Source organism: Pantherophis guttatus, chromosome 1 (genome assembly GCF_059756535.1).
Source record: "Pantherophis guttatus breed Tessera chromosome 1, ASM5975653v1, whole genome shotgun sequence".
NCBI lineage: Eukaryota > Metazoa > Chordata > Lepidosauria > Squamata > Colubridae > Pantherophis > Pantherophis guttatus.
The window spans coordinates 73,580,826-73,604,467 of record NC_142063.1 but is presented as its reverse complement, the minus strand read 5'-3'; the positions used below and the strand labels follow the sequence as shown (position 1 = coordinate 73,604,467).

The window sequence follows — 23,642 nt, the reverse complement described above, 5'->3', positions numbered from 1 at the left end:
TTGTCAACGCTTCTTTGAGAGAGGGTTACTTTCCCGCCACCTTGAAAGAGGCAGTGGTGAGGCCCCTCCTCAAGAAGCCCTTCTTGGACCCAGCTGTTTTAGCAAATTATCGCCCAGTCTCCAACCTCCGCTTCGTGGCGAAGGTTGTTGAGAGTGTGGTGGCGCGACAGTTCCCCCAGTACTTGGATGAAGCGATCTATCTCGATCCGTTCCAGTCGGGCTTCAGACCTAGGCACAGCACGGAAATGGCATTGGTCGCATTGGTTGATGATCTCTGGAGGGCTCGGGACAGGGGTTGTTCCTCTGTCCTGGTCCTATTAGATCTCTCAGCGGCTTTTGATACCATCAACCATGGTATGCTGCGCCGGTTGGAGGGTTTAGGGGTGGGGGGCACCGTGCTACGGTGGTTCTCCTCCTTCCTCTCTGACCGGTCACAGTTTGTGTTGATGGGGGGCCAGAGGTCGACCCCGAGGTACCTTGTATGTGGGGTGCCGCAGGGGTCAGTCCTCTCGCCCCTTCTGTTCAACATTTATGTGAAACCGCTGGGTGAGATCATCCGTGGTTTCGGGGTGAAGTACCATCAGTACGCTGATGACACTCAGCTGTACATCTCCACCCTGGATCACCCCAATGATGCCCTTGACGTGATGTCCCGGTGTCTGGAGGCCGTACGGATCTGGATGGGGAGAAACAGGCTCAAGCTCAACCCATCCAAGACCGAGTGGCTGTGGCTCCCGGCGTCCCGATATAGTCAGTTGGTGCCATCTCTGACTATTGGGGGCGAGTCGTTGGCCCCCACGGAGAGGGCTCGCAACTTGGGTGTCCTTCTGGATGCACGGCTGTCTTTAGAAGAACATGTGATGGCCGTGGCCAGGGGGGCTTTCTATCAGGTTCGCCTGATTCGCCAATTGCATCCCTTTCTGGATCGGGACTCCTTGCGCACGGTCACTCATGGTCTCATCACTTCCCGCCTGGACTACTGTAACGCTCTCTACATGGGGGTCCCCTTGAATCGCACCCGGAGGGTCCAACTGGTCCAGAATGCGGCCACACGGGTGATTATGGGAGCGTCATGGCGCTCCCATGTAACACCTCTCCTGCGTGAGCTGCACTGGCTCCCGGTGGTCCTCCGGGTGCGATTCAAGCTGTTGGTGACCACCTTTAGAGCGCTCCATGGCTTAAGACCTGGATATTTACGAGGCCGCCTTCTGCCACCGAGAGCCTCCCACTGGCCAGTACGCTCCCACAGAGAGGGGCTCCTCCGGGTGCCGTCGGCCAAACAATGTCGACTGGCGGCTCCCAGGGGGAGAGCTTTCTCTGTGGGAGCACCTGCCCTCTGGAACGAGCTCCCCCCGGAGATACAGACGATTCTGGATCTACGTACTTTCCGTCGGGCTGGCCTAACTCCAATGGTGTAATTTTAATTTTAATTTTAAATGGGGGATTTTAACTGTTCGGCCAAATTGTTTAATATATTTTTAAATTGTTTTTAAATTTTGTATTCTATGTTTTTTACCTATGGCTGTTCACTGCCCTGAGTCCTTCGGGAGAAGGGTGGTATATAAATTTAAATATTAAATTAAATTAAATTAAATTAAATTAAATTAAATTAAATTAAATTAAATTAAATTAAATTAAATTAAATTAAATTAAATTAAATATGGAAACACTGCCACTATGATCGAAACAGAAGCTGAACTGCCCAGATGGGGTCATTGCTGCAGATGTCACTGGATTACAGGTGCTACATGACACACCATACATGCAGGTGGTGCAAAAATGTGTGCTGGCTTCTTCTGAATGCTAATGGCAGGTGGGTGTCACTGCTCTGATTACTGGGCATTAGTGGACTTCAGAGATTCTGTTGTCGTTTTAATATTTTCTACTCATGTGATTCTTGGATTGAGTACATGTTAAATATGTAACTAGATATCTCCTAGAATAGTGACAGAACATGTCTACATTCCCAATGTTTAAAGGAATTAACATTTGAAAAGAAATTTCAATCTGGAAAAATAAAACTACTCCTTCAGCAGAAAGGAAGTGGTCTTGAAAGGAAATGTTATGCATTTGCATGATGGTCTAGTAATGAACATTAATTATTTCAGAAAAACAGCCTGTGAGAACAGACCTTATATACCTTTGATTCAGTCTTTACTATATTATTTCTTTTATTCAGAAGATTCCCAAAGGAACTAATGTCAGGCAACGTTTGGTTTCTTTTGAAAAACATAGCTCGCATTTAGACAATTCTGTCTGTAATTAATAGGCATTAATTCTTTTTCAGCACACTTTTAAAAATGTAAGATTTTAAATAATCTTCTGTTTGAAAATCATGGACATGTATTTTTTACCTTACATTTTCTGATGTATGCCCTTTCCCTTTTTAAGGGCCAACTATACCAATATGAAAAGAAGTGCTGTTGATGCTACATTACCATATTGTAACCAATGGAGATAAGGAAGGTGTGGAAATCTTCAGCATCCATCATGCCAGTCTTCTTCTACAAAGAGGAGTTTAAAAACAGAAGAATAAAGGGGGGAGGGGGGGAAGAAACAGAAATGGAGAGAAAGTCCAAGAAGAGATGAACCCATAGAAGATGTTATAAGCAATGGATATTCATTAAGAAGGAATGGAAGGTAAAGCATTGCATGTAATGAATGTTAAAAATAAGTTGAGAAAATAAGATTTAGACATTTTTCATAAAGATGAGATGGAAGTTTAAATGTAGACAAGAAGAAAAATAGTTACGGGGATATAAAAGAAATAAAAAATGGAAAAGTGAAGGCAAGACAGCAAGATTTTAGGGAATTAGGCAAATTGAAAGTTTAGCACAAAAGTTTGAAAATGCATAAAAAGAAACAACACAGTGGAATTGTGGGAAAACCAGAAAGTAATACATGGAAATATGTGCAACAAAATATAAGAGCATTGACAAGAGATGGATTAAAACAAAAACAACAAACAAAAGAGGAGAAAAAAAATGTTATTTCCTCATTGTTCAATATCTGGAGATGTTTCCCACTAGCATTCAGTACCTGCGCATCGTTTCCAATATCGTAACCCAAGCTGATGAGGCAGGCTTTAAACTCTTCAGGGCCAAGAGTGCCGGAGTGGTCCTGGTTATGCAGTGTACCAGATAGCAGGACATGCATTGGTGGTGATGTAAACCAAGGAACAGAAAAGAGGTGTGGGGAAAAAAAACAGAAGTGCAACATGCAGTGAATGAAGGAAGATACATGGAAGAAGAATGGCATGCAGAAGAAGACAGAGGGAGGGAAAATAAAAAGTGCACAGGTTAGACACCGTGTTACCATTTCACACTGCCAATGCATTAAAAAAATTATTATTCATAAAATGTGACCTGACTAGCCAAGTGTGCGCATAACAACCACTGCTCATAGCAAGCGCTGAAGGTGGCTTTGCCCCTCATATCACCCCTTATCACTGATTATATAACTTTAAAATTCCCATGTTTACCCAGCAGCCAAGCACACAAAAACAATGAATTCAAGATCGTGCTCTCAAAATAAGAATAAAATCTTTTGAAATAAATTATAGGTCTTAAGAAGCTATAGTGACATCAGAAAGGATATTCTTTTACACCTAACTACATTTTAACCAAGTGCAGTAATTTTTAATCAAACAGCCTAAATCTGCATTAGAATTCTGTCTGATATTTTCTATGTTCATCTTCAATTTACAAATACATACATATAGCTATTTTTAAAAATGGTTCACATGGCACAGAACTGGATTTTCCTGTGAATGGATGCAGATTTTTCACCCTGTTGTTTGGCCCAACGGCTCCTACTTGTTCATCTTGAAACAAATCAAATCAAATGAAGAAGTCAGAAAAAAATTCTAGAGAAACAACCCAGAATTTATGGTTCATAGCAAATGCTAAACAAACCACAGATTGAACAGTCTGTAGTATTTTAGCCACACACAATCACAGGAGAAGTCAATAGATATGGTAATGCTGATTTGTTGCATCATGTGAACCAGAACAGTATTAAAATGGAAATCAAGAAATCCCACAGTACATATAAGCTCTGCTGAATTGCAGCTAAGGCAAAGAATTAAACAGAGTCGAGTTTCAGTGCATCCTGTTAGATCATGATTTGACTTCTGCTCTTGTAACTACAGTATATGTGAAGCCAGTCTATGTGCCCCTTGTGGTCACAGTGAATACAACAAGTTACCTAGATCGAGTGTCTTAAGTTGGGGGACAGGTTATATTATGAAAGTTGGCCTTGGTCTTTTTGAGAAAAAGTCCTAAAAACCCGCCTGAGATAAAAACAAATGTGAAACAGAGGAGATACAGCCAAGAACAGAGACTGTTTCTGAAAGGAAGACACAACTGTTTGCCCACAGCAAAACCAATTTGCTCTGATAGTAGTGGTATCTATGCTTTAAGTGAAGAACTTTCTTTTCTGAGATTTGGCTTAAATCTAGCAAAAGGGCTTATAAATGGGGAATGATGCTGTTTAATGTAAAATATTGAAATACACTGTCAAAGTGCATTCCCTGAGGATCGTTGTACAACTAACATATATAAACCTAGCTATGGAATTACATATAAATAAATTGCTACATAATAAAGCAATCCCGTGATCATTAGCTACTAAGATCAATGAGACCAATGAGACTGGGCCTTTAAATTTTTATCTGAGAAGAGATATTGAGCCAAAATTTGAGAATGAATGAACTATGTAGTTCAATTGCTTCTATTAATCTTTCCTCTGAAAGATGCTGGCTGTAAGGGTTTCACAAGAATTTCAAAATAATATTTGGACTGATACTAGGATTTGGGACCTCCAATTTTTATTCAACCCAAGGAGATCCCCTCCTGAGTGCTTACAAGTATTGCTATATCTTTCCTTCTTACCCTGTCAAAATGATTGAAGGAGGCACGGAATTCATTCATCTGTTCCTGGCTAATTCCTTTGGCATCCCGAGTCAAAATCTGGTTCTCCACTTCATTGATAGTTCTAGCAATTGTTGTGAGCAGTTGCTCCCAACCCACTCTGATGTGCTGGAAGGGGGAAAAAAAACACCAAAGATAACTTATTTCCAGACATCTTAAGCTGAAGGGCAGTATTTGATGCCTAGTTCAAATGAAGTCAAGGAAATCTTGAAACAAATGTTACTTAGATAGAGATAATGAGAGAAAACTGTGTTAGTCTACAGAAGCAAAACATCAAGGGTCTGGTAGCACCTTTTCTGGCTAACAAATTTTATAAAGAGGCATACACTAATTCACATTATTCACAATACACATTATCTGCTAAACAAATAATTCCCTCAACACTGTCAAACTATTTACTAAGTCTGCACTACTATTAATCTTCCCATCACCCATCTCCTTCCCCTTATGACTGTATGACTGTAACTTTGTTGCTGGTATCCTTAAGATTTATATTGACTGTTTCCTAATATGATTTGATTGCTTATTTGTACTCTGTGACTATCATTAAGTGTTGTACCTTATGATTCTTGATGAACATATTTTTTCGTTTATGTACACTGAGAGCATATGCACCAAGACAAATTCCTTGTGTGTCCATCACACTTCTAAAAATTCTATTCTATTCTATACTATTGTAAACTGCAGCAAACAAAAATGTATGCCTTTTAATAAAATTTAATAGGAAAAGGTGCTACTTTATATGAAGACCCAGATTCCTTCAGAAATCCACAATGCTAGGAAAGTGGAAGGGAAGAGAAGAAGAGAACGACTGAGTTAACAGTGAAGATGAGTGCACCATTGGGAGTCCTGAAGGGCCCAGTTGAGGATAGACTTCCTGGAGAAGGTCTACATATGTAGCTAAGGATCAATACAACTGTCAATTATAATAATAAAAAACTACCTTAAGGATAAAGGTATTTCTAGATTTTATGGCCATGTTATTCGTTCTATTAAATGTCAGCAAGTAACTCTTTGCTTTATAGAACATGCAGATTTGGAATTGGGCCATACATAAATCCGTTTTTTCATTAATCGGACACATACATCTTTCCATTGGCTGAAGGGAAGGTACTTCATTTTGGTTTTCTATTTCTGTGTACTTGGGTAAAGAGGATTAAATCTTTGCTCCCTGTGTTCTTGTTTAGAATGGTTGATGCAACAGTATTGTATTTCAACATTCTGACAATGAAAAAAAAATCCTGGGTCTCTAAAGCAGATGACTGGGACCTGAGACAGTCTTGGAAACAGCAGTTGACATACTATAATTACTGCCAGACACAGTGAGGGCAAAGCCTTTTTTAATTCTCTTGAGGGCTTTTTCTTTACCCCTGGGATCTCCAACATGGTGGTCATGGAGACGAACAAGCCTAAAGTTACCTCACTTGGGGCCTGCCAAGCTTTCTGTTCTACACTCATTTTGAAATATATGTAGTCCTCGACTTACAACAGTTCATTTCCTGACCGTTCATTTTTCACACTTATGACCGTTGCAGGCCTCTCTGACATTTAGATGCTTGACAACTGGTTCATTTTTATGACGGTTGCAGTGGCCATGGGATCATCTTTTGCAACCTTCTGATAAGCGAAGTCAATGCGGAAACCAGATTCATTTAACAACTCTGTTACTAAGTTAACAACTGCAGGGATTCACTTAACAAATGTGACAAGAAAAGTTGTAAAAAGGAGCACTTTTCTCACTTAACAATATAAATTTTGGATTCAATTGTGGTCGTAAGTCGAGGGCCACCTGTATTTCAAGTATTACTTAATTTTAGACATAATTAGAAAGAAAGCTGGCAAGCTCCAAACTAAAGCACTAGAACATCCTGATATTCCTTATAGGAAACAAAAGTGTTTTCAGAAAAACAAAAAGGGTAAGCAAAGGCAGTTAATCGCCCGCCCCCCCCCCCCCCGCTCCGCCCAATCCTATGGTAAATTGGAGATTGAGTGAGCATTCTGCAGGGTTACAACCAGGGGTGAAATCCAGCAGGTTCTGGAGAACCAGTAGCAGAAATTTTGAGTAATGCAGAGAACCGGCAAATACCATCTCTGGCTGGCCCCAGAGGTGGGGTGGGAATGGAGATTTTGCAGTATCCAAGCCATACCCACAGAACCGGTAGTAAACATTTTTTTTAATTTCACCACTGGTTACAACTCATCGATTTGGTAAAGGAGAATGGACAAATGGGTGCTTTGTAATTGGCCACACTTACTATGATTGCTATTTTGTGAATGGATAAGACTTCCATGGCAGCCATTTGTTTCAACAATCACACTATGCTCCAAAAAAAGTGCACCCTGAAACTCTTAAACTCTAGGATTCCTCTGCCTAAAATAATCTCTATGTGACCTTCGTTATATGAGAACAGCAGCTGCCAATCGCACCACATTCCTCTGTTTATCTTAAACTAAGCAGATCCAAATAGGAATTCTGGACTTTCGAGGTTTCCTTACCACGTCTTTGCTTACAGTACAGCAACATTGCATTGTGTGTGTTTATATTTATACACAATGTCAGTGTGAGGCAATGATATTGGTCTGCCATCCTTTGGCAAGGAATCCTTTTACACAGCAGGACTGTGTAATACATTCATTCTCTTCAAAGATCTTTTCCTTGCAACCTTATACAATTCTCCGAGTCTTTACCTCCATAGTGTAGTTGGTGTGCTTATTATCGAAGATTAGAGCCTCCTGAATCAGCTGGTGATCTCCCTCCAGCTGATCAATCTTTGGTTTATAGTTCACAATGCTCTTCTCGTACTGCCGCAGGTGATTAAGCTGGTCCTCCAGAGTCCCGTGCATCTCTATGGAGATGCGGCCAATCTCCTATAGGAGCCAAAGGAAATGGAGAGGTAAGGAACAAGTTCCAACATGAAAGGCATGTGCTCTAACTGTTCCCTAAATGAACTAAAATGCTTTAACCACAGGCCTTCCAGTCTCAAAAGAATTCGACTTGACTTGCAAGCTTTTTTAGAGGAAAGGTAAACAGAACAGAACACTGGATCTTATGGAAGGATGTCTTTTCTGGTGTAGATGGAGAATATCTATCATGGGACTTGCTCCAGTGATGGGTTGCCCCCAGGAGTGAAATGCTCCCGGATCGGATCGCCCAGTCCGGTAGCGGTCTTGGCTGTTGGTTCGGCAATCCGGTAGCGATGGCGGAGCGAAGCCCGGGTGTCGTTACTTCCTGGTTTTAACCAAAAAGTAATGTGTTTTGCGCATGCGCAGAAGGTCTGCGTGTGCAAGCAAAGCGAGCGTGCACGTGGCACGTGCGCTTCCGAACCGGTAAGGAAGGTAAGTAGATTTCACCCCTGGTTTCCCCCGGTTTGGACTGGTTTGCAAGCACAGGTAGTAAAACTGGCAGGAGGCTCCACCCACTGACCCGGACTTCATCATAGGTGATCTGCGCGCATGGGTGTGATGCAAACCAGTAGTAAAGGTAAGTAGAACCCACCCCTGGCTTGCTCCTACCACTGAAGGACACCTTCAAACTTATTTCACTACCGAAAAATATAGCGCAATTCTTATCTTGGACATTAATCACTGAAACTGCTGTCTAACTCGATGGAAGTATGAACTGGATTTCCCATCTTCTCCAAGCAATAGATCTTTGGCTATAAGCTGAGAAAATGACGTTCAATGCATTTGGAGGGCAGCATATGGAGGAAACCTGTTTTAAATCTTTAATTCATAATTGGGAGTAACTTCTTTTCAGATAAAATGCAATAGGCGCAATAAAATTATTGCAAAATGCAATAAAAGGCAAAGAATGCACATAATATGGTTTGCAGCCAATGTAGAGAGGCATCCAGTTGTGAGCTATTATAAAGTTAATCAAAAGCTAATTAAAAAGGAACAAATCTGAATAAATACACTTGAAATACAAAAGCTCAATGTGGCTCCAACATGTATTTCATGTTCATTTTTCCAGAGTCCTCAGTCAAATTCAGCCCTTTTAACTACACACACATAGGTAAAGGTAAAGGTTCCCCTCGCACATATGTGCTAGTCGTTCCCGACTCTAGGGGGCGGTCCTCATCTCTGTTTCAAAGCCAAAGAGCCAGCGCTGTCCAAAGACATCTCCGTGGTCATGTGGCCGGCATGACTAAACAGCAAAGGTGCACGGAACGCTGTTACCTTCCCACCAAAGGTGGTCCCTATTTTTCTACTTGCATTTTTTACGTGCTTTCGAACTGCTAGGTTGGCAGAAGCTGGGACAAGTAACGGGAGCTCACCCCAGCAGTAGGGATTCAAACCGCTGAACTGCCAACCTTTCGATTGACAAGCTCAGCATCTTAGCCACTGAGCCCCCACTTCCCTTTTACACATACATATACATAAATTTTTTGGGGTCCATCCATTCCAGTGACATCAGGTCCCATACTGTAACCACACTGGAACCCTGATACATTTGTTTTTAAAAATAGAACTTTCAGTCACAAGATAGTTGCATATCCCTGCTATTGGTCACAGGGTTATCAAACCCATTTCAGCCATTGCCACATTTTGTATGTTGGAAGACCAAAATCTGTGCCAAATGTCACCTTTCTCCAAAGCCTATCTTATATAGCCTACACTTTTCTTCATATAAACTTACACACCCACCACACACATACACACAATCGTTTGTGAAATTGTTACATGACAAACTGAGCTCTTTTGCAACCTACTGGTTTTAATGAGATATTTTAATCTATCTATATATGTCCATACAGACATATACACAATTTTAATCCATAAATATGAGAATTTTTGGCACTGACATTAAATACCTCTATATAACAATGTGCTTTTTCACTTCAGAGGAAGGAAAAGCCCTAGATAGCAACTCATCAGGGGAATTTCTATTTCTAAGCAACTAAAATTGCTTAGAGTGCTGGGGCAGAATTCTTCTGTGATAAGCTGAAAGGAATATTAAATTGCACACTATATCTAATCAAGTGCAGAGTCAGTAAGCTCCATCTCTATACAAAATGCAAAAACAGCATGTCTATCTCATAATTTCATACTTATTAAGTGTCCCTCCTATAGCGCGTCCTTAAAAATTTCATGACAATAGAGACCCTGGGTTAAAAATAAGTAAATGGCAGAGCCAGCATTTTGACCCTCCAAACTCTCAGGGATAGTTTATAAGGCTAGAAGCTGGTGAAGCCGAAAACATAACTGGTTTTGTCAAGGCTCGGAAGCGAACAGCTGAATTTTGTTCATTCAAAAGACTGTGAGGAAAAGACCTAGAGCACTGGTCCACAACCTTTGCAACTTGGTGGCCTGGTTGGAGGGGGGGGAACCGGGCCATGAGAGTGGTAGGCCAGCGCAGGCGCACATGTCCACAGCTCAACTTGCGTAAGCAGCGGAATGGCACACATGCATACACAGCTCAACTTGCACAAATTGAGCTCTGTGTGTGCACATCAGTCATGTGGCCTGGTTCCAAATAGGCCATGGTCTATTAGTGGGTTGCAGCCCGGGCATTGGAGACTCCTAACTTAGATTGTATACATAAACGATATATTCAGAAACTCTTTTATGTGTAAATTATTTTTTGATGCCTGCAATAAAGCAGATAATCTAGCTGTGTCATCTCTGTGAGCTTTTACTGTGAGCAAGCAAATATGAAGTTGAGCATCAATGTACATGAAACCTGAAAGTGTGCTGTCCTGCAAGCATTGTTCCCAACTCCTACACTTTGTTGCCTCATCACATTTTGTGGTGTAGGCAAAGATCACCTTCATTCGCAAGAGGATAGGGGACGACAGGAAGGTGCTGGGTGACCCCTGTCTTCAGAAGAAGACTAGAGAAGCAAGGAGGAGAAGGAGGCAACAGTTGCCATCCATGAGAAACCATCAGCACCAGAAGAATTGCTACAATATGGTATTTTCCAAAAGTACCTTAATATTTATTGCAATGATGATGTTATCGTTTGAAGTCAAAGTTAGGTCAGTTTAGCCAGAAGTAAATATTTATTTTTTTCTAGAGAAGCCATCATAAGACTCAGTTTCTCATGTCACCATCTTAACCGGAAGCCCCCCTACAATACCATCTTTCAGCATTTTCTGTGGAGTAGCAGCAGTTCAGCAGCTGAAAACCTCTCCCAGACTAATGGTGCCATGTGAAGTCAGAAGAAGGGCATGAATCCCAAAGAATGCAGCTAATGTGCAGGGCCCAAAATGTCCTCAAATCAAGTGTTGAAGCAGCCTAGGACAGTGATGGCTAACCTTTTTGCCATCGCGTGCCAAAAGTCGGGGGAGTGCATGGTGGTTACACGCGCGCGCGCCCACACCCATATGCAACCCCCCGTGCTCCCCCCGCATTTGGCACACGATGGCATGGTGGGCCTGGTAGGCCCGTTTTTTGCCCTCCCTAGGCTCCAGAGCCTTTCTAGGGCCCTGGGGAGGGCAAAAACGGCCTTCCCCATCCCTTCGGAGGTCCTCCGGAGGCTAGAAATGGCCCATTTGCCAACTTCCGGTAGGCCTGGAAGGCCCGAAAATCAGCTGGTGGAGCTGAGCTCGCGTGCCCACTGATACGGCTCCACGTGCCACCTGTGGCACGCGTGCCATAGGTTTGCCATCACGGGCCTAGGAGATCTTTCTTTCTGTTTTTGGCTTGAATATGTTTTGAAACAGTAAATTCTTCAGCAGAAAAGTATCCAATTAAACATTGAGTTTTTACCTCCATCTTGGTTTGGATCCAGGGCCCAATGACATTGGCCTGAGCCCCAAATTGTTTGCGGAGTTTCTCGTTATGCTGTTGGCGTGCATGTTCTTCCATCAGGGCCTGATCTCTTCTGGGAACAAGTTGTCTCACCTTTAGCAAAAACACAAAAGCTCAGAATCTTTTGCTCAGTATTGTCAAACATGAACAAACAAAAAGGATTCTTGAAATGGGTGAAGCAATATTTGTGCAACACTAAACCCAACAGGGCATCAGCCAGTACAAATTCCAAAGTTGCTACATAAATTCCAAACAAATCATTTTTAATCTGCAATAGCGCTAATAGCTAATAACTATCTTTCCACAATATAGTGCCTACCAAAAATATTCAGATTACTTCTACTGAAATCTCCCAGCTGTTGGCCATGCTAGCTAAGAATTCTGGTAAGCACATTATTAATACCTGTCTGGCATCAGATAGAAAAAAGGCTGGTTTAAGCCACCATGCCTCTCAGTAAATATCTATCCTTTGACAGGCCAAAGAATAAAATATAATTCAGAATTAGCTTTTGAAATCAACACCAAAGATTCCTTTCCGATAGAACAAGAGATCAGAAAAGTTGAATAAAATATTGGGCATCTGAGAGAACGGACACTGATGTTGCAAATCTAATATATACTGATGCAGAATGAAGTCCCACTGAGCTCAGCAAGATTTACTTCCACAAAGAAATGCTTTGGATGAACCACTAAAAAGGTGCCAGAATACCCAGAGGGACAAGCAGCTTAATCTTGAAAGCAACTCACACGGTCCCATTTGCCATTGATTTCCTGTGGGCTGATAGTGGTGTAAGGATTGGTTCCTGCCATGTTGACATGGTAGGTCTGGACAATTTTTGACACTTCATTGTGGATTCCTAGGATAGCTTGTCGCTCTTTGTCAGCATCTGGCAAGGTAGCTTTAAACTGTTCATGGGCTGTGGTCAGTCCCTGACAAAACAAAATAATATAGTAATGAGAAATGAAACACTCCTTAAAATATAACCCTTACACCAGACAGAAAAATATATTATCTATCTATAACAGTTCAACAGAGAAGCGCATGGCATCACTGCATGGTAAGAAAATACTTTTTTTTTTTCAGAGATTAGAATTTTTAAACACAATTTGGAAAGAGAAAATTTAAACTTGGTTCAAAGACAATTTTCTACAGTGTGGCTGTAGCAAGAATATGCCAGAAACATTATAAGACAAGTTTGCTAAATACATATCTTCTCTTTAATAATCTTGGAAGCTAAATGTTTATATCATTTATATCATTTAATAGGCTAAATTTTTATATCATTTAAAGGATAAAATTTAATTCTTTCTGAAACAGAAATAGGATTTTTTTTTCTTTTTAAACATAAAAGCATCCCTATGCATTTGTGATGAAGGCCACCTTTTCACTCAGTCATTCAAGGAAAATCCTTGATACACTATAACCAAACTTTCATATTGATTCTTCGAAGTCCAGGGACATCCAAAATAATCATGTCCCATGGTTTACCAACTATTGACAGTTTTAGATATCCAGTCTAATGTTTTCAAATGGAATAGTTCATCTCTCCTTTGAGCATTAGATCTGGGTTAAGAATTTGCTTGTATGCATTAATAGGGAGACATATTTGGCACATACATATTATGACTTGGTCTTAATAGCCGTTCCTCTGCCATGATTCTCTTAACTATGACCCATGGAAAAGAAGAATATCCTGTGTAGCTGTCTCCCTCGCTTTTCTGAATCATGACATCTTACTTTAGTGGCAGATGGGATAAAATCAGGAAAACTGATTTAGACTGATTGTCCACTCCTACAAATATCAGAAAATAGATCTGGGGCAGGGGCGAGAGACTGAGACACTCCTTTTCCTTCAAGTTCTGCCTTTGCTCCCAGATGTATATGTGGTATGGACTGGCATACACCAATATTTCTCATCCATTTAGGGATAGCTGCTGTCACCTGCCTGTGTCTGTGAGAGAAGAGAAGCTATTTTTTTGTTGGGCAGACAGTGTCAGAATCAGCTAATGCAGGGATGTCAAACTGGCAGCCTGCAGGCCGGATGCGTCATGTGCAGGCCACGCCTAACCCAGCTCCGCGAAGAGGAAAAACATCACGAAACGTGTGATGGCAATGTGCCATTGCGAGTTTGACACCCATGAGCTAGTGTCATGAACCTACTATAATCAAAGATTGAAAAGGCAGTATTTCAAACATACATACCTGAATCTCTTCAATTGTGTGGACAATAAATGTATCCTGAAGGTCCTCCATAGCCCCCTCCATCCAATTATTGAAAGGTGCAGCTCGTTTGGCATACTCTAGATACAGCTGATCAATCGTCTCCAGCAGTTTTTCTGTTCTCTGTAATGAGTCCAGAGAAAAATAATGCACGATAGACAAAAATGTAGGTATTATATTATTGTGAACCTTGAATGACCTATATAGTAAGATGCAAAATGTTCTGACCTTACCAGGTCAGAAGAACAAGTGCAATACTGCTCTAACCATCTCAGAAATGTGCCAATTTTGAACAATTATGGTAAGGATTAACTATATTAACTATATCATTGGGATATTTTTCTTGCTTATCCTTTTTCCTTGTACTCTAAAGAAGGATTATTTTCAAAATTATGTTCCTCTCTTATTCAGTCCACAAACCAGATAGACATACAGATACATTAAATTTTAATTTATATAAAGAATAAGCAATGATCTAGAGTGGTACTCTGAGTATAAAAAAGTCACAGAACATGAGGGAATATATAGCAAAGTACTTCATAGATTCTTAAGTTTTGTGTATGTATATAATAAATTAGTTGTGTAAATAGTATCAAATGTCTGATAAGCTTTAGAATCTGGTCTCAGCAATGTATACATTCTCCATTCCTTCCTTCTCAATTTCTCTTTTTTCTCAATTTTGTGCAGAGACGGCAGAGATGGTGGCAATGGGCAGCAGCGATCCCCCCAGGCTGGAACAGCTGATCGGCGATATTCTGGGAGGCTGATCCAATTACCAATCTGCTCATGCTAAATCAGGCTGTGCTGAAGCTGACCGGGCTGTTTGCTGCAAGGAGGCAAATTGCTGGGAGGCAGAGGCCGAAGGGTGGGGGCCAGCAGGTGAGCGGGGCTTCGGCAACATTTGCTCTATAAGATGCACAGACATTTCCGCCCAGTTTTTTTTGGGGGGGGGGAGTGTGTCCTATAAACCGAAAAATTCGGTACACACACAAACAGACTCATTCATGTTTTGACTTTAATGTTCCAAAAACTACCTGAAGGTTCTCTACATTTCACATACATACATACTACATATAATCTATTTATGACACTGTACATTTCATATCTATCTACATACATGAAATGTACAGTGTCATAAATAGATTGTATGTATGTATGTATGTATGTATGCATGTGAACATTAAAGTCAAAACAAGAATTCATTGGATCCAGAAATGGAATGCAAAATGCAGAACAAGAGCTTATTATGAATCCAATTAAACATCTTCCAATCTTACATGGAAAATCTTGATTTCTGAAGTATCTTTTAAAAGAACCACTTTTAAAACACCTTCCATATTTGGGGAATCATGGCCTGAAGATTCTCCAAAGTTACTGCAATACTGAAATACCATTTTCTCTATCTTCACCATTGGTTTCAGCAGCTAGGGCTGCTGAAAATGATACTCACAGCTCAGCAATATCAGGGGAGCCCAAGTACCAAATCTTGGATAGTTTTCCCTAGCAACTACCATAGATAATTGACCACTAAGTCAATTTTTCCTTTCCTGCTCCCGAAGTTTAAGAGCGGAACACTCAGAAAAACTAGGGAAAATACATTGCAGGCCTGGATTGCACAAGCATCTTTTACCTCCAATGATTCTCGTCGTTTTTGGGTTAAAGCTCCAAGGTTATCCCACTGGTCACATATTTTCTGGCACCTGGCATTGACACTCGGTGAATCATAATAATCTAGCTCACTAACAAAAACAAGAATTTACAAAAAGAGAGAAAAGAAAAAACTTTTATCCAACCCATTGGTAGAAGATTAATACAAAATATGTTATGAAACAATGTAAATAATTGACGGCACACAAGGTCATAAAATAGTTGTGCAGGAGAAAACAAAGTCCATATAACCCAAGATCCTGCTATCCATTCTGACCAGCTTTGTCCAGAAGACTTTTTACACATGAAGAATTCATGTGACGTATTTTCATAGTTTTTATCCTCCATAATTTTGTAGCATTAAATCACATTAGTGGCATGCTGAATGAAATGTTTTTTTTTCCTTCTGCCTTGAATTTCTTAGTTAACAGATGTATGAAAATCCAAGTATTATAAGAGGTGAGAGCTATGTAGTTACCAGCCTTGTCTACACCCAATTAAGTTTTAATTCTATTGTATCTGAACTTAAATGATCACTTGCCCAATGGGAGGATAGGTCTACTGCCTTAGCTGAGCTCAAAAAGCTAAGATGAGCCATACCTGCTTAAAACATGAAAAGGAGGAAAACCCTAGGATGTTAGGTAGACTGGAAACAACATAAATGTTTGCAAAAGCATAAAAAAATGGAGCTCAGGTGAAAGCAAACTTTAATCTCCTCGATACCCTGTTTCCCCCAAAATATAAAGAGCCTTTGTGGCGCAGCAGACTAAAGTGCTGTTAAGTAGCACCAACTGCCTGCAATTACTGCAAATTCAAATCTCACCAGGCTCAAGGTTGACTCAGCCTTCCATCCTTTCGAGGTAGGTAAAATGAAGACATTTTACTTATTGTGGGGGAAATAAGATGACTTTGTATAAAAAAGAACACCGTTTGGAGGGGGGGTTCCTAAGCTCTACTAAGCAGGTATATACAAAAGTATGAAGGCTATTGCTTAACGCATTGTAAGCCGCCCTGAGTCTCCGGAGAAGGGCGGCATATAAATCGAACCAATAAATAAATAAATAAATAAATAAATAAATAAATAAATAAATAAATAAATAAATAAATAAATAAATAAATAAAATAAGACATCCTCTGATAATAAGCCCAATCGGGCTTTTGAGCGCATGGCAGTAAGGCAAAGCGCTTATTTCGGGTTAAAAAAAAATATAAGACAGGGTCTTATATTTGGGAAATCACGGTAGTTGTCTTTGTTAACCTGATGCCCAAGAGATAATTACTATTATTTCCACGGTGGTTGGGAATGCTGGGAGTGACAGTACTAGATTGAGGAGGGCTAATTTATGGATTTGGATGTCCTTATTTGAGCTTGCAGACAAAATTAAGTCCCAAAAATGAATGATGAAATATGTAATCTATGCACATCAGCTATCTATCTATCATGATTTGTTAGATGCCATAGTGCATAGTTCCCTTTCTCGTCCCAACTGTTCTTTTCTTTTCTTTTCTTTTTTTTTTTTTTTGGGTACTCAAGTCCGTGCTTCACTAAACTTCCAATTTAAAAAAAGGAGCAGAGCTGAATTTGAGAAGAACAGCATCAACTCGCAAAAAGTAAACAGCGTGGGAGCCGTACTTAAGTTCTTGTGCAATAGCAGCAATCTGTTCTACACGGTCCTGGTGAGCAGCAAGATCACTCTCAAATGCCTCGTGTTTCTTTAGCAGAGCCTTGATCTCCGAGAGGGTCGCAGTTTCATAATCCTTCTGCTGCAACATGGCTTCTTTGCCTATCAAGAGGTGGACAGCAAAGAGGAATGAATTAAGGGCCTAAAGGTGATCAATTTACATAAGAAGCATCTTCTAATAGAAGTTTTTTTTTATAGCAGTTTAATCATATTAGTAAGAAATAAGGTTTGTTCTGTGAAATACTGACTCAGAGTCACCATATTTATTTGGTAAAGTCTGATCCCCTTTAAGTTCAATCATTTTTCAGCCCTCCCATTTTCTGGAACATAAACCATCCTAATGGGGCTTCCTTCCTTCCAGAGGCAGGACTGGAATGTTAAAAATGTTTTAATGTTGCTGCATGTGGGAGCGGGTAGCAAATTTCTCAGTTTCACCATAACCCAAAAAAGAGACATAAAAGGAAATACACTTGAGAAAGGTAAGCATAAAGTATGATACTTGTACAATTGGTTATATATACTGATGCTCCCTGCACATCTTCCCTCTACTTTGCCCATGCCTGATAAGGTGGATGCCCTGTCCCTGCTAAAAAAAATTGACCTTCATGGTATGATTAATATACTATTTTTATATAGCAAAGTCAAGATGTCTTATAATGGGACATATCCAAAGACAGGGTATTATATCCAAAGCACCCCTAGTCCTTGCTAGGCACCATTTACAGCTACAACTTCCACCGAAGGAAACTTTGGCTGAAATGTAAGAACTGACTTTAATAAAGAAATATGTAGAAATTCCCGTGGAAGTCTTATAGGTGTAATCCTGTAAGGCAGTAGTGTCAAAGATTGCCAAGGTAGGTGTGTTTTTAGTGGAACAGGGCAGGCTTATTCTGTGTCTCATGTATTAATTTGACCTTGAACCACCTGACCTTTATTGAGACTGTGGTCAATAAAGCTTTGCAGACCAAGTGTCCTACAGCAGCAAAAAAGCAAGAGGCAATTAGCGCATTTTCAATGTGCTTGGTTGCAAACCAATCAGCACATAACACTAAAACTGACTGAGCTATAAAATTAGGTGAAGAACAATCCATAGAGAGACTCATCCCTGTTACTTGTAGCTAGATTTTAATTATGGACAAGAGGAGGTCTACTGAACTATGATAATCTAGAGTGGAAGATATCCACAATATCCATTCCAGCCGAAGTTCCACTTGTGGGGCATTAATTAATTTGGAGAATTAATGGCCTTCTTCTTGCATTCTTTTAGAGAGTCGTTGAGGCCACCTGGGGGTTTATCTTTGTCATCAGGGCAGGGGTGGGTTCTACTTACCTTTACTACCGGTTCGTAACAGGGCTGTGCGCATGCGCGCGCTTCACTCGTGCGCATGTGCGCTCTTCTGCACAAGTGCAGAAGCTTCTGCGCATGCGCAGAAGCATTTTGATGATGGTGGGGTCGGTGGGCAAAGCCTCCCACCGGTTTTACTACCGGTTCTATAGAACCGGTGCAAACCGGGGGCAATCCACCACTGCATCAGGGTCACCCGAGTGGTGCAAATGGGTCTGGAGCTGTTCTGCCCCAGCTATGGATCCCAAAGAACACAGCACACACAAACTCTGAACAAAACTTAGTTTACTCAAATAATGCAGTTTTAACAAATGCCGGCTGTTAATAAGCGTTCTTAACAGCCTGCCAGAATTCCACAGTTAAGATAGTCAGAGTCTTACTGGAGTTGGCAAAAAGCCCAGAAGCAAGGTTGCAGAGATATCCCAACGCAATGATTAGCGAACTAAAGTTGTTTCCTGCAGCTTGTTACAAGCTGCGTTCTTTCTTAAATAGGCTAAGAGCATGGCCAATTAGCCCCAAGCCTTACTCTCGAGGAGACCTCCTCCTGAGGAATCACTCCTGCCTTTTGGCAGCTCTGCGTGCCCGTGCATTGAGAAGAGGCTCCTCCTCTTCATCCTCTTCACTTAAAGGCGCCTCTGGAGGTTCTGAAGGCCCTGACTGAATCCCTGCCTCTGGCACCACATCTTCTTCAGCCTCCTCGCTGTCTGACAGGCTGCTGGCGCAACACCACACCAGTCTCCTCGTCATCAGGATCAGCAATTAATTCGCGCAGACCGCTGGCGGGCCACCACAGGAGTCCTCTGGGAACTGTTGTAGTGTGGACTGTGTTGTAGACTGGAGATAGATGTCGTATTCTCTGTTGAGAGAGGGCTGTTCAATTTTGACACAGATGGCCTCTTTGACTCCTCTTTCAAACCAGCGGTCCTCTTTGTCCAAAATGTGGACTTCACTGTCTTCAAAAGAATGGCATTTGTCTTTTAAATGCAGATGGACTGCTGAATCTTGTCCTGATGGGTTTGTTCTCCTATGTTGTGCCATGCGTTTATGAATTTGCATTATTCAGGTGACCCTGAAGACACAGATAAACCTCCAGGTGACCTCAATGACTCTCTAAAAGAATGCAAATGACCAGCTGTCTGTAAGGAGTATAAGTCAGAGGTGGGCTTCATATAATTTAACAACTTCATATAATTGCGCTTCATATAATTAACAGCTTCATATAATTGGGCTTCATATAATTAACAAATGTGAGCGCCTTCTGCACTTGCGCGCGACTTCAAACACATGGCAATTTCATGCATGCGGCTTTCAGCACACCTTCTCAGGCAGCCACGGTGAGTAGAGCAGGTGAGGTGTGGAAATCAGCTGGGCTGCATCGGCGGGGCGAGCGAGCCAGAGAGTGAGATACATAGGACGGGATAGCACCAGCTGGAGGTCGGAACTACCGGTACAGGTGAACCGGTCTGAACCAGCAGCAGCCCACCTCTGGTATAAATCCTTCCATTCCCCAACATCCAGCCAGAACTAAAGAAGCTTCTTGGATGAGAAGTGAAATGTCTTCAATGAAAAACCAGAAAGTCCAGTTGCCTCTTGAAAAAGCACCTTTGGGACAACCATGACCTGGATGACTGAGAATCTCCATAGACCCTTGATCCTTTTTAGTTGGGGGCTTAGCTTTCTACCAAGCTCAAGCTCTGACTCTTTGCTATTTGAATCAGAATCTGGTCCTGTTATTCTCCACATGTATAATTGCAATAATGAGAGCATTATTGCAAGAAGTTGCAGAAAGTCTGTGGTAGATCTTTGGTAAAAACATTTGTGGCTTTTTCTCTCTGGTTGGAAAACATGAAGCTTTCCAGCTTGTAATTGACCAAAGATACATTGATGATCAACCAAACATTTTAAAAAAATTGCTTGAACGCCCTGAGATCAAGACTTCATTCACCAGTCCAGGTTTTGCAATTGAGCCAGGATGCAGATATGTCATGGATTCCTTAGTCATATTCTGCCATAAACTACGGTATATTTTCTTCAACCAGAATAGAGCTCAGTTGCTTCCTTCATTAGCTGAATTAAACTGCTGACTCCCCATTGCCTGATATGGAATTTGTTGAAGGTATTGTGTGCAGCTCCAGAAAGCTTATTTTGGTCTTTGCTGTTGCTTTCACTAGACTCCCCAGGCTACTAAGTATGGTCATCAGTCTGATGTCTATGGAGAATTGGATTTTGTGAGAAGGCTGTAAAGATGGGAGCCACCACTTGAGGGAGCTCTTCAACTTCAATGGGTGTAAAGGAATTTCTAGTTGGGGAAGGTATGAGACTGTATTAAGAAGAGAAAAAAGGGGTGAGCTGTTGAAGACGGACTTCAACAGAAGACATTACTGTGCCCAGAGACACAGTGAAGCACAAGAAAGAATTTCAAAAGAACTCTAGCCTTGATTTTGTTTAGTATAAGACTAGATGGAGAGAACCTTGGACAAGGTTTCAAGACTCTGTTAATAAATCCTGTAACGATAAAGTCGCATTTCTGGAATTCCTGTTTCTTGGCTTAGCCTGCCTTAAAAGGCTGATTCTGGATTTTTATATCCTTAAGTTCTGGAAGAGGAGGGAAATCCATTGGGGCTGCATGAGTGAAATCTTGTCCAATCTATGGAAGCTACTATCTGGTGCTGCAGGCTGGTGAGAGGCCTATTCTTCCATTCTCCCTATGGAACAATTGGCCAGACTGCAAACTTGGCAGCTTTAAGACTTGTGGACTTCAACTCCCAGAATTCTCTGGCTAGAGAATTCTGGGAGTTAAAGCTGCCAAGTTTGAAGACCTCTGGGCTAGAGCGTCACAAGTTGTCCCTTCTTGTGGGTGGGTGATCACGAGTGTGGCCTGAATTCGTTGCGGCATGGCCCGGTTAATTATTACACAGCCTCCTGGGGGGGAATACCTGATGTTTAAAAATGGTAACATCTTGAGGAGGAGTATTTCTTGATGGAGCTATCTGATCAAATCAAGTGCTTCCCTGCCCTTAGTGGTGGATTGAATGTGTGTTTTGCAGGCTCTCTACAGCAATGACAAGCTAGTGAAGGCTGAGAATAATACTTGGCTCAAGGATGGTGACTCAATTAAGGGAGTCCTGGTCACATGAAGAGCTGGCACAGCTCAGCAGAGCAAAGCTGGGGTTGCCCCCTTCCCACGCCAAGCAAGATTAAAATATTATTAGTCCCGCAGGTCCCGAGAAGCAGATATGTACAACTCAAATAATGGCTGGGCCGGGGCAGTTGTTTAAGAACTGGGATCTGGAGACACCCTAAAAGTTCTATTAGTAGGAAGTTTTTTCCCTGTCCTGCTATAGCAGTGATGGCTAACCTTTTTGCCATTGCGTGCCAAAAGCAGGGGGAGTGCAGGGGGGGTTGCGTGTGTGCGTGCCCACACCTATAATTCTATGCGCCCCACCCCCCTGCGCATGTGTGCGTGACACACACACACACACTCCCTCCGCTTTTGGCATGCAATGACATATTGGACCCGGTAGGCCTGTTTTTCGCTCCCCCCAGGCGCCAAAGCCTTTCTAGGAGTCTGCGGAGAGGGAAAACAGCCTCCCCCCTCCCCCGGAAGTCCTCTGGAGGCCAGAAACAGCCTGTTTCCCAACTTCTGGTGGGCCCAGAAGGCCCAAAAATCAGCTGGCCAGCACGTGCATGCACGCTGGAGCTGAGCTCGCATGCCCACTGATATAGTCAGGTGGCACATGTGCCATAGGTTCGCCATCACAGTTCTATAGAATTATCTATAATATAGCAATAAACTTTTACATTTATTTTACATTCATGTATATAAACAGCTGTATCCTATCCTTCTAATGCATATGCATCACTCCTGCAAGTTAAAGCTGTCTCAAAATTTTGTTCCTACTAACTTGATGGTTTTTATCATTCAATTTCTGTTTTGTCTAGACTATAAAAATCTCTAATAATAATAGAACACATTTAGATGTTGTGTTACCCTCTGTCCAGGATTCATGAATGGAAGCTTTTTGCCGGAACTTCTCTGCCAGATGATCCAGTCGTTCTAATCGTCGAATGTCATTCAACAGCCACTCCTCATAACCCTTCTCAGCCTGTTCCAGGCCACACCAGGCGTTATTTATATCCTGTAGTATAACCAAAGCAGAAGCATAATAACACTTATTAAGAAAAGGCAGATGGATTCAAAATAATTGAAACATTTCTCAACATGGTGAGAATTAAGTTTGGGGGAGCCTCTACAATCGCACTATGAATGGGTGGAAAAAAACTGGCAGATAGATAGGCAGGCAGGCAAATGATGAAGCTCTGGCAAGGGGATCTGAGACAATACAAAGATAGTTAACTTCTGTAATCAGAAAAGGCTGGGCCAGATAATAGAGAGGTTCCCTAGCAAACATTTTGAGTTGCTACGGCCTGGAGTTCTCCTACAGAGGGATGTATTTTCATGCCTTCTCTAATATGTAGGTCTTTGGTGCTATGAGATTTCTGTTCTAAAACAGCCACCATGGTATAACCTGGTATTGGACTAAGAGATCTGGGTTCAAGTCCCCTATTGACCATGGAAGATCATTCGACTGCTCAAGCTAACTCAGGACAAGCTGAGGAGGGGTGGGGACTGGAGGAAGGAGCACTAAAAATACTACCGTATTTTCCGGCGTATAAGACGACTGGGCGTATAAGACAACCCCCAACTTTTCCTGTTAAAATATAGGGTTTGGGCTATACTCGCCATATAAGACTGCCCCTCTTCCAATGCACACCAAATAAAAATTAAAAAACATCAGCTGGCTCACCTACAATGTAAAAGCAGCTGTGCTAGACCCAAAATGGCCCCTGCAACAAGCAGGAACCTCACACAGCCACAAAAAGCCCCCCCAAAAAACTTTCACACTCTAAACACACACAACACAACTGGCTCACCCACAATGTAAAAGCAGCTGTGCTAGACCCAAAATGGCCCCTGCAACAAGCAGGAACCTCACACAGCCACAAAAAGTCCAAAAAACCAACTTTCACACTTTACACACACAAAATTCCACATACAGCTT

General features: G+C 41.6%; 1 protein-coding gene across 8 annotated transcripts in view; it reads right to left on the bottom strand.

Moving 5' to 3' along the window:
- Nucleotides 1–23,642, bottom strand: part of ACTN1 (actinin alpha 1) — a 122,829-nt gene that overhangs the window by 4,563 nt on the left and 94,624 nt on the right. For 4 of the 8 annotated variants that reach the window (XM_034417637.3, XM_060687523.2, XM_060687522.2 and 1 more), the window contains 9 exons: nt 22,571–22,718; nt 17,186–17,336; nt 15,536–15,644; nt 13,888–14,028; nt 12,432–12,614; nt 11,643–11,777; nt 7,620–7,799; nt 4,893–5,039; nt 3,040–3,120 (listed from right to left, as the gene is read on the bottom strand). In XM_034417637.3, coding sequence (XP_034273528.1) covers nt 3,040–3,120; nt 4,893–5,039; nt 7,620–7,799; nt 11,643–11,777; nt 12,432–12,614; nt 13,888–14,028; nt 15,536–15,644; nt 17,186–17,336; nt 22,571–22,718 — 1,275 coding nt within the window. Of the gene's footprint in view, nt 1–2,438; nt 2,505–3,039; nt 3,121–4,892; nt 5,040–7,619; nt 7,800–11,642; nt 11,778–12,431; nt 12,615–13,887; nt 14,029–15,535; nt 15,645–17,185; nt 17,337–22,570; nt 22,719–23,642 lie in introns of all 8 variants that reach the window. The other 4 variants (XM_034417636.3, XM_087876313.1, XM_034417638.3 and 1 more) reach the window with 2 other exon arrangements.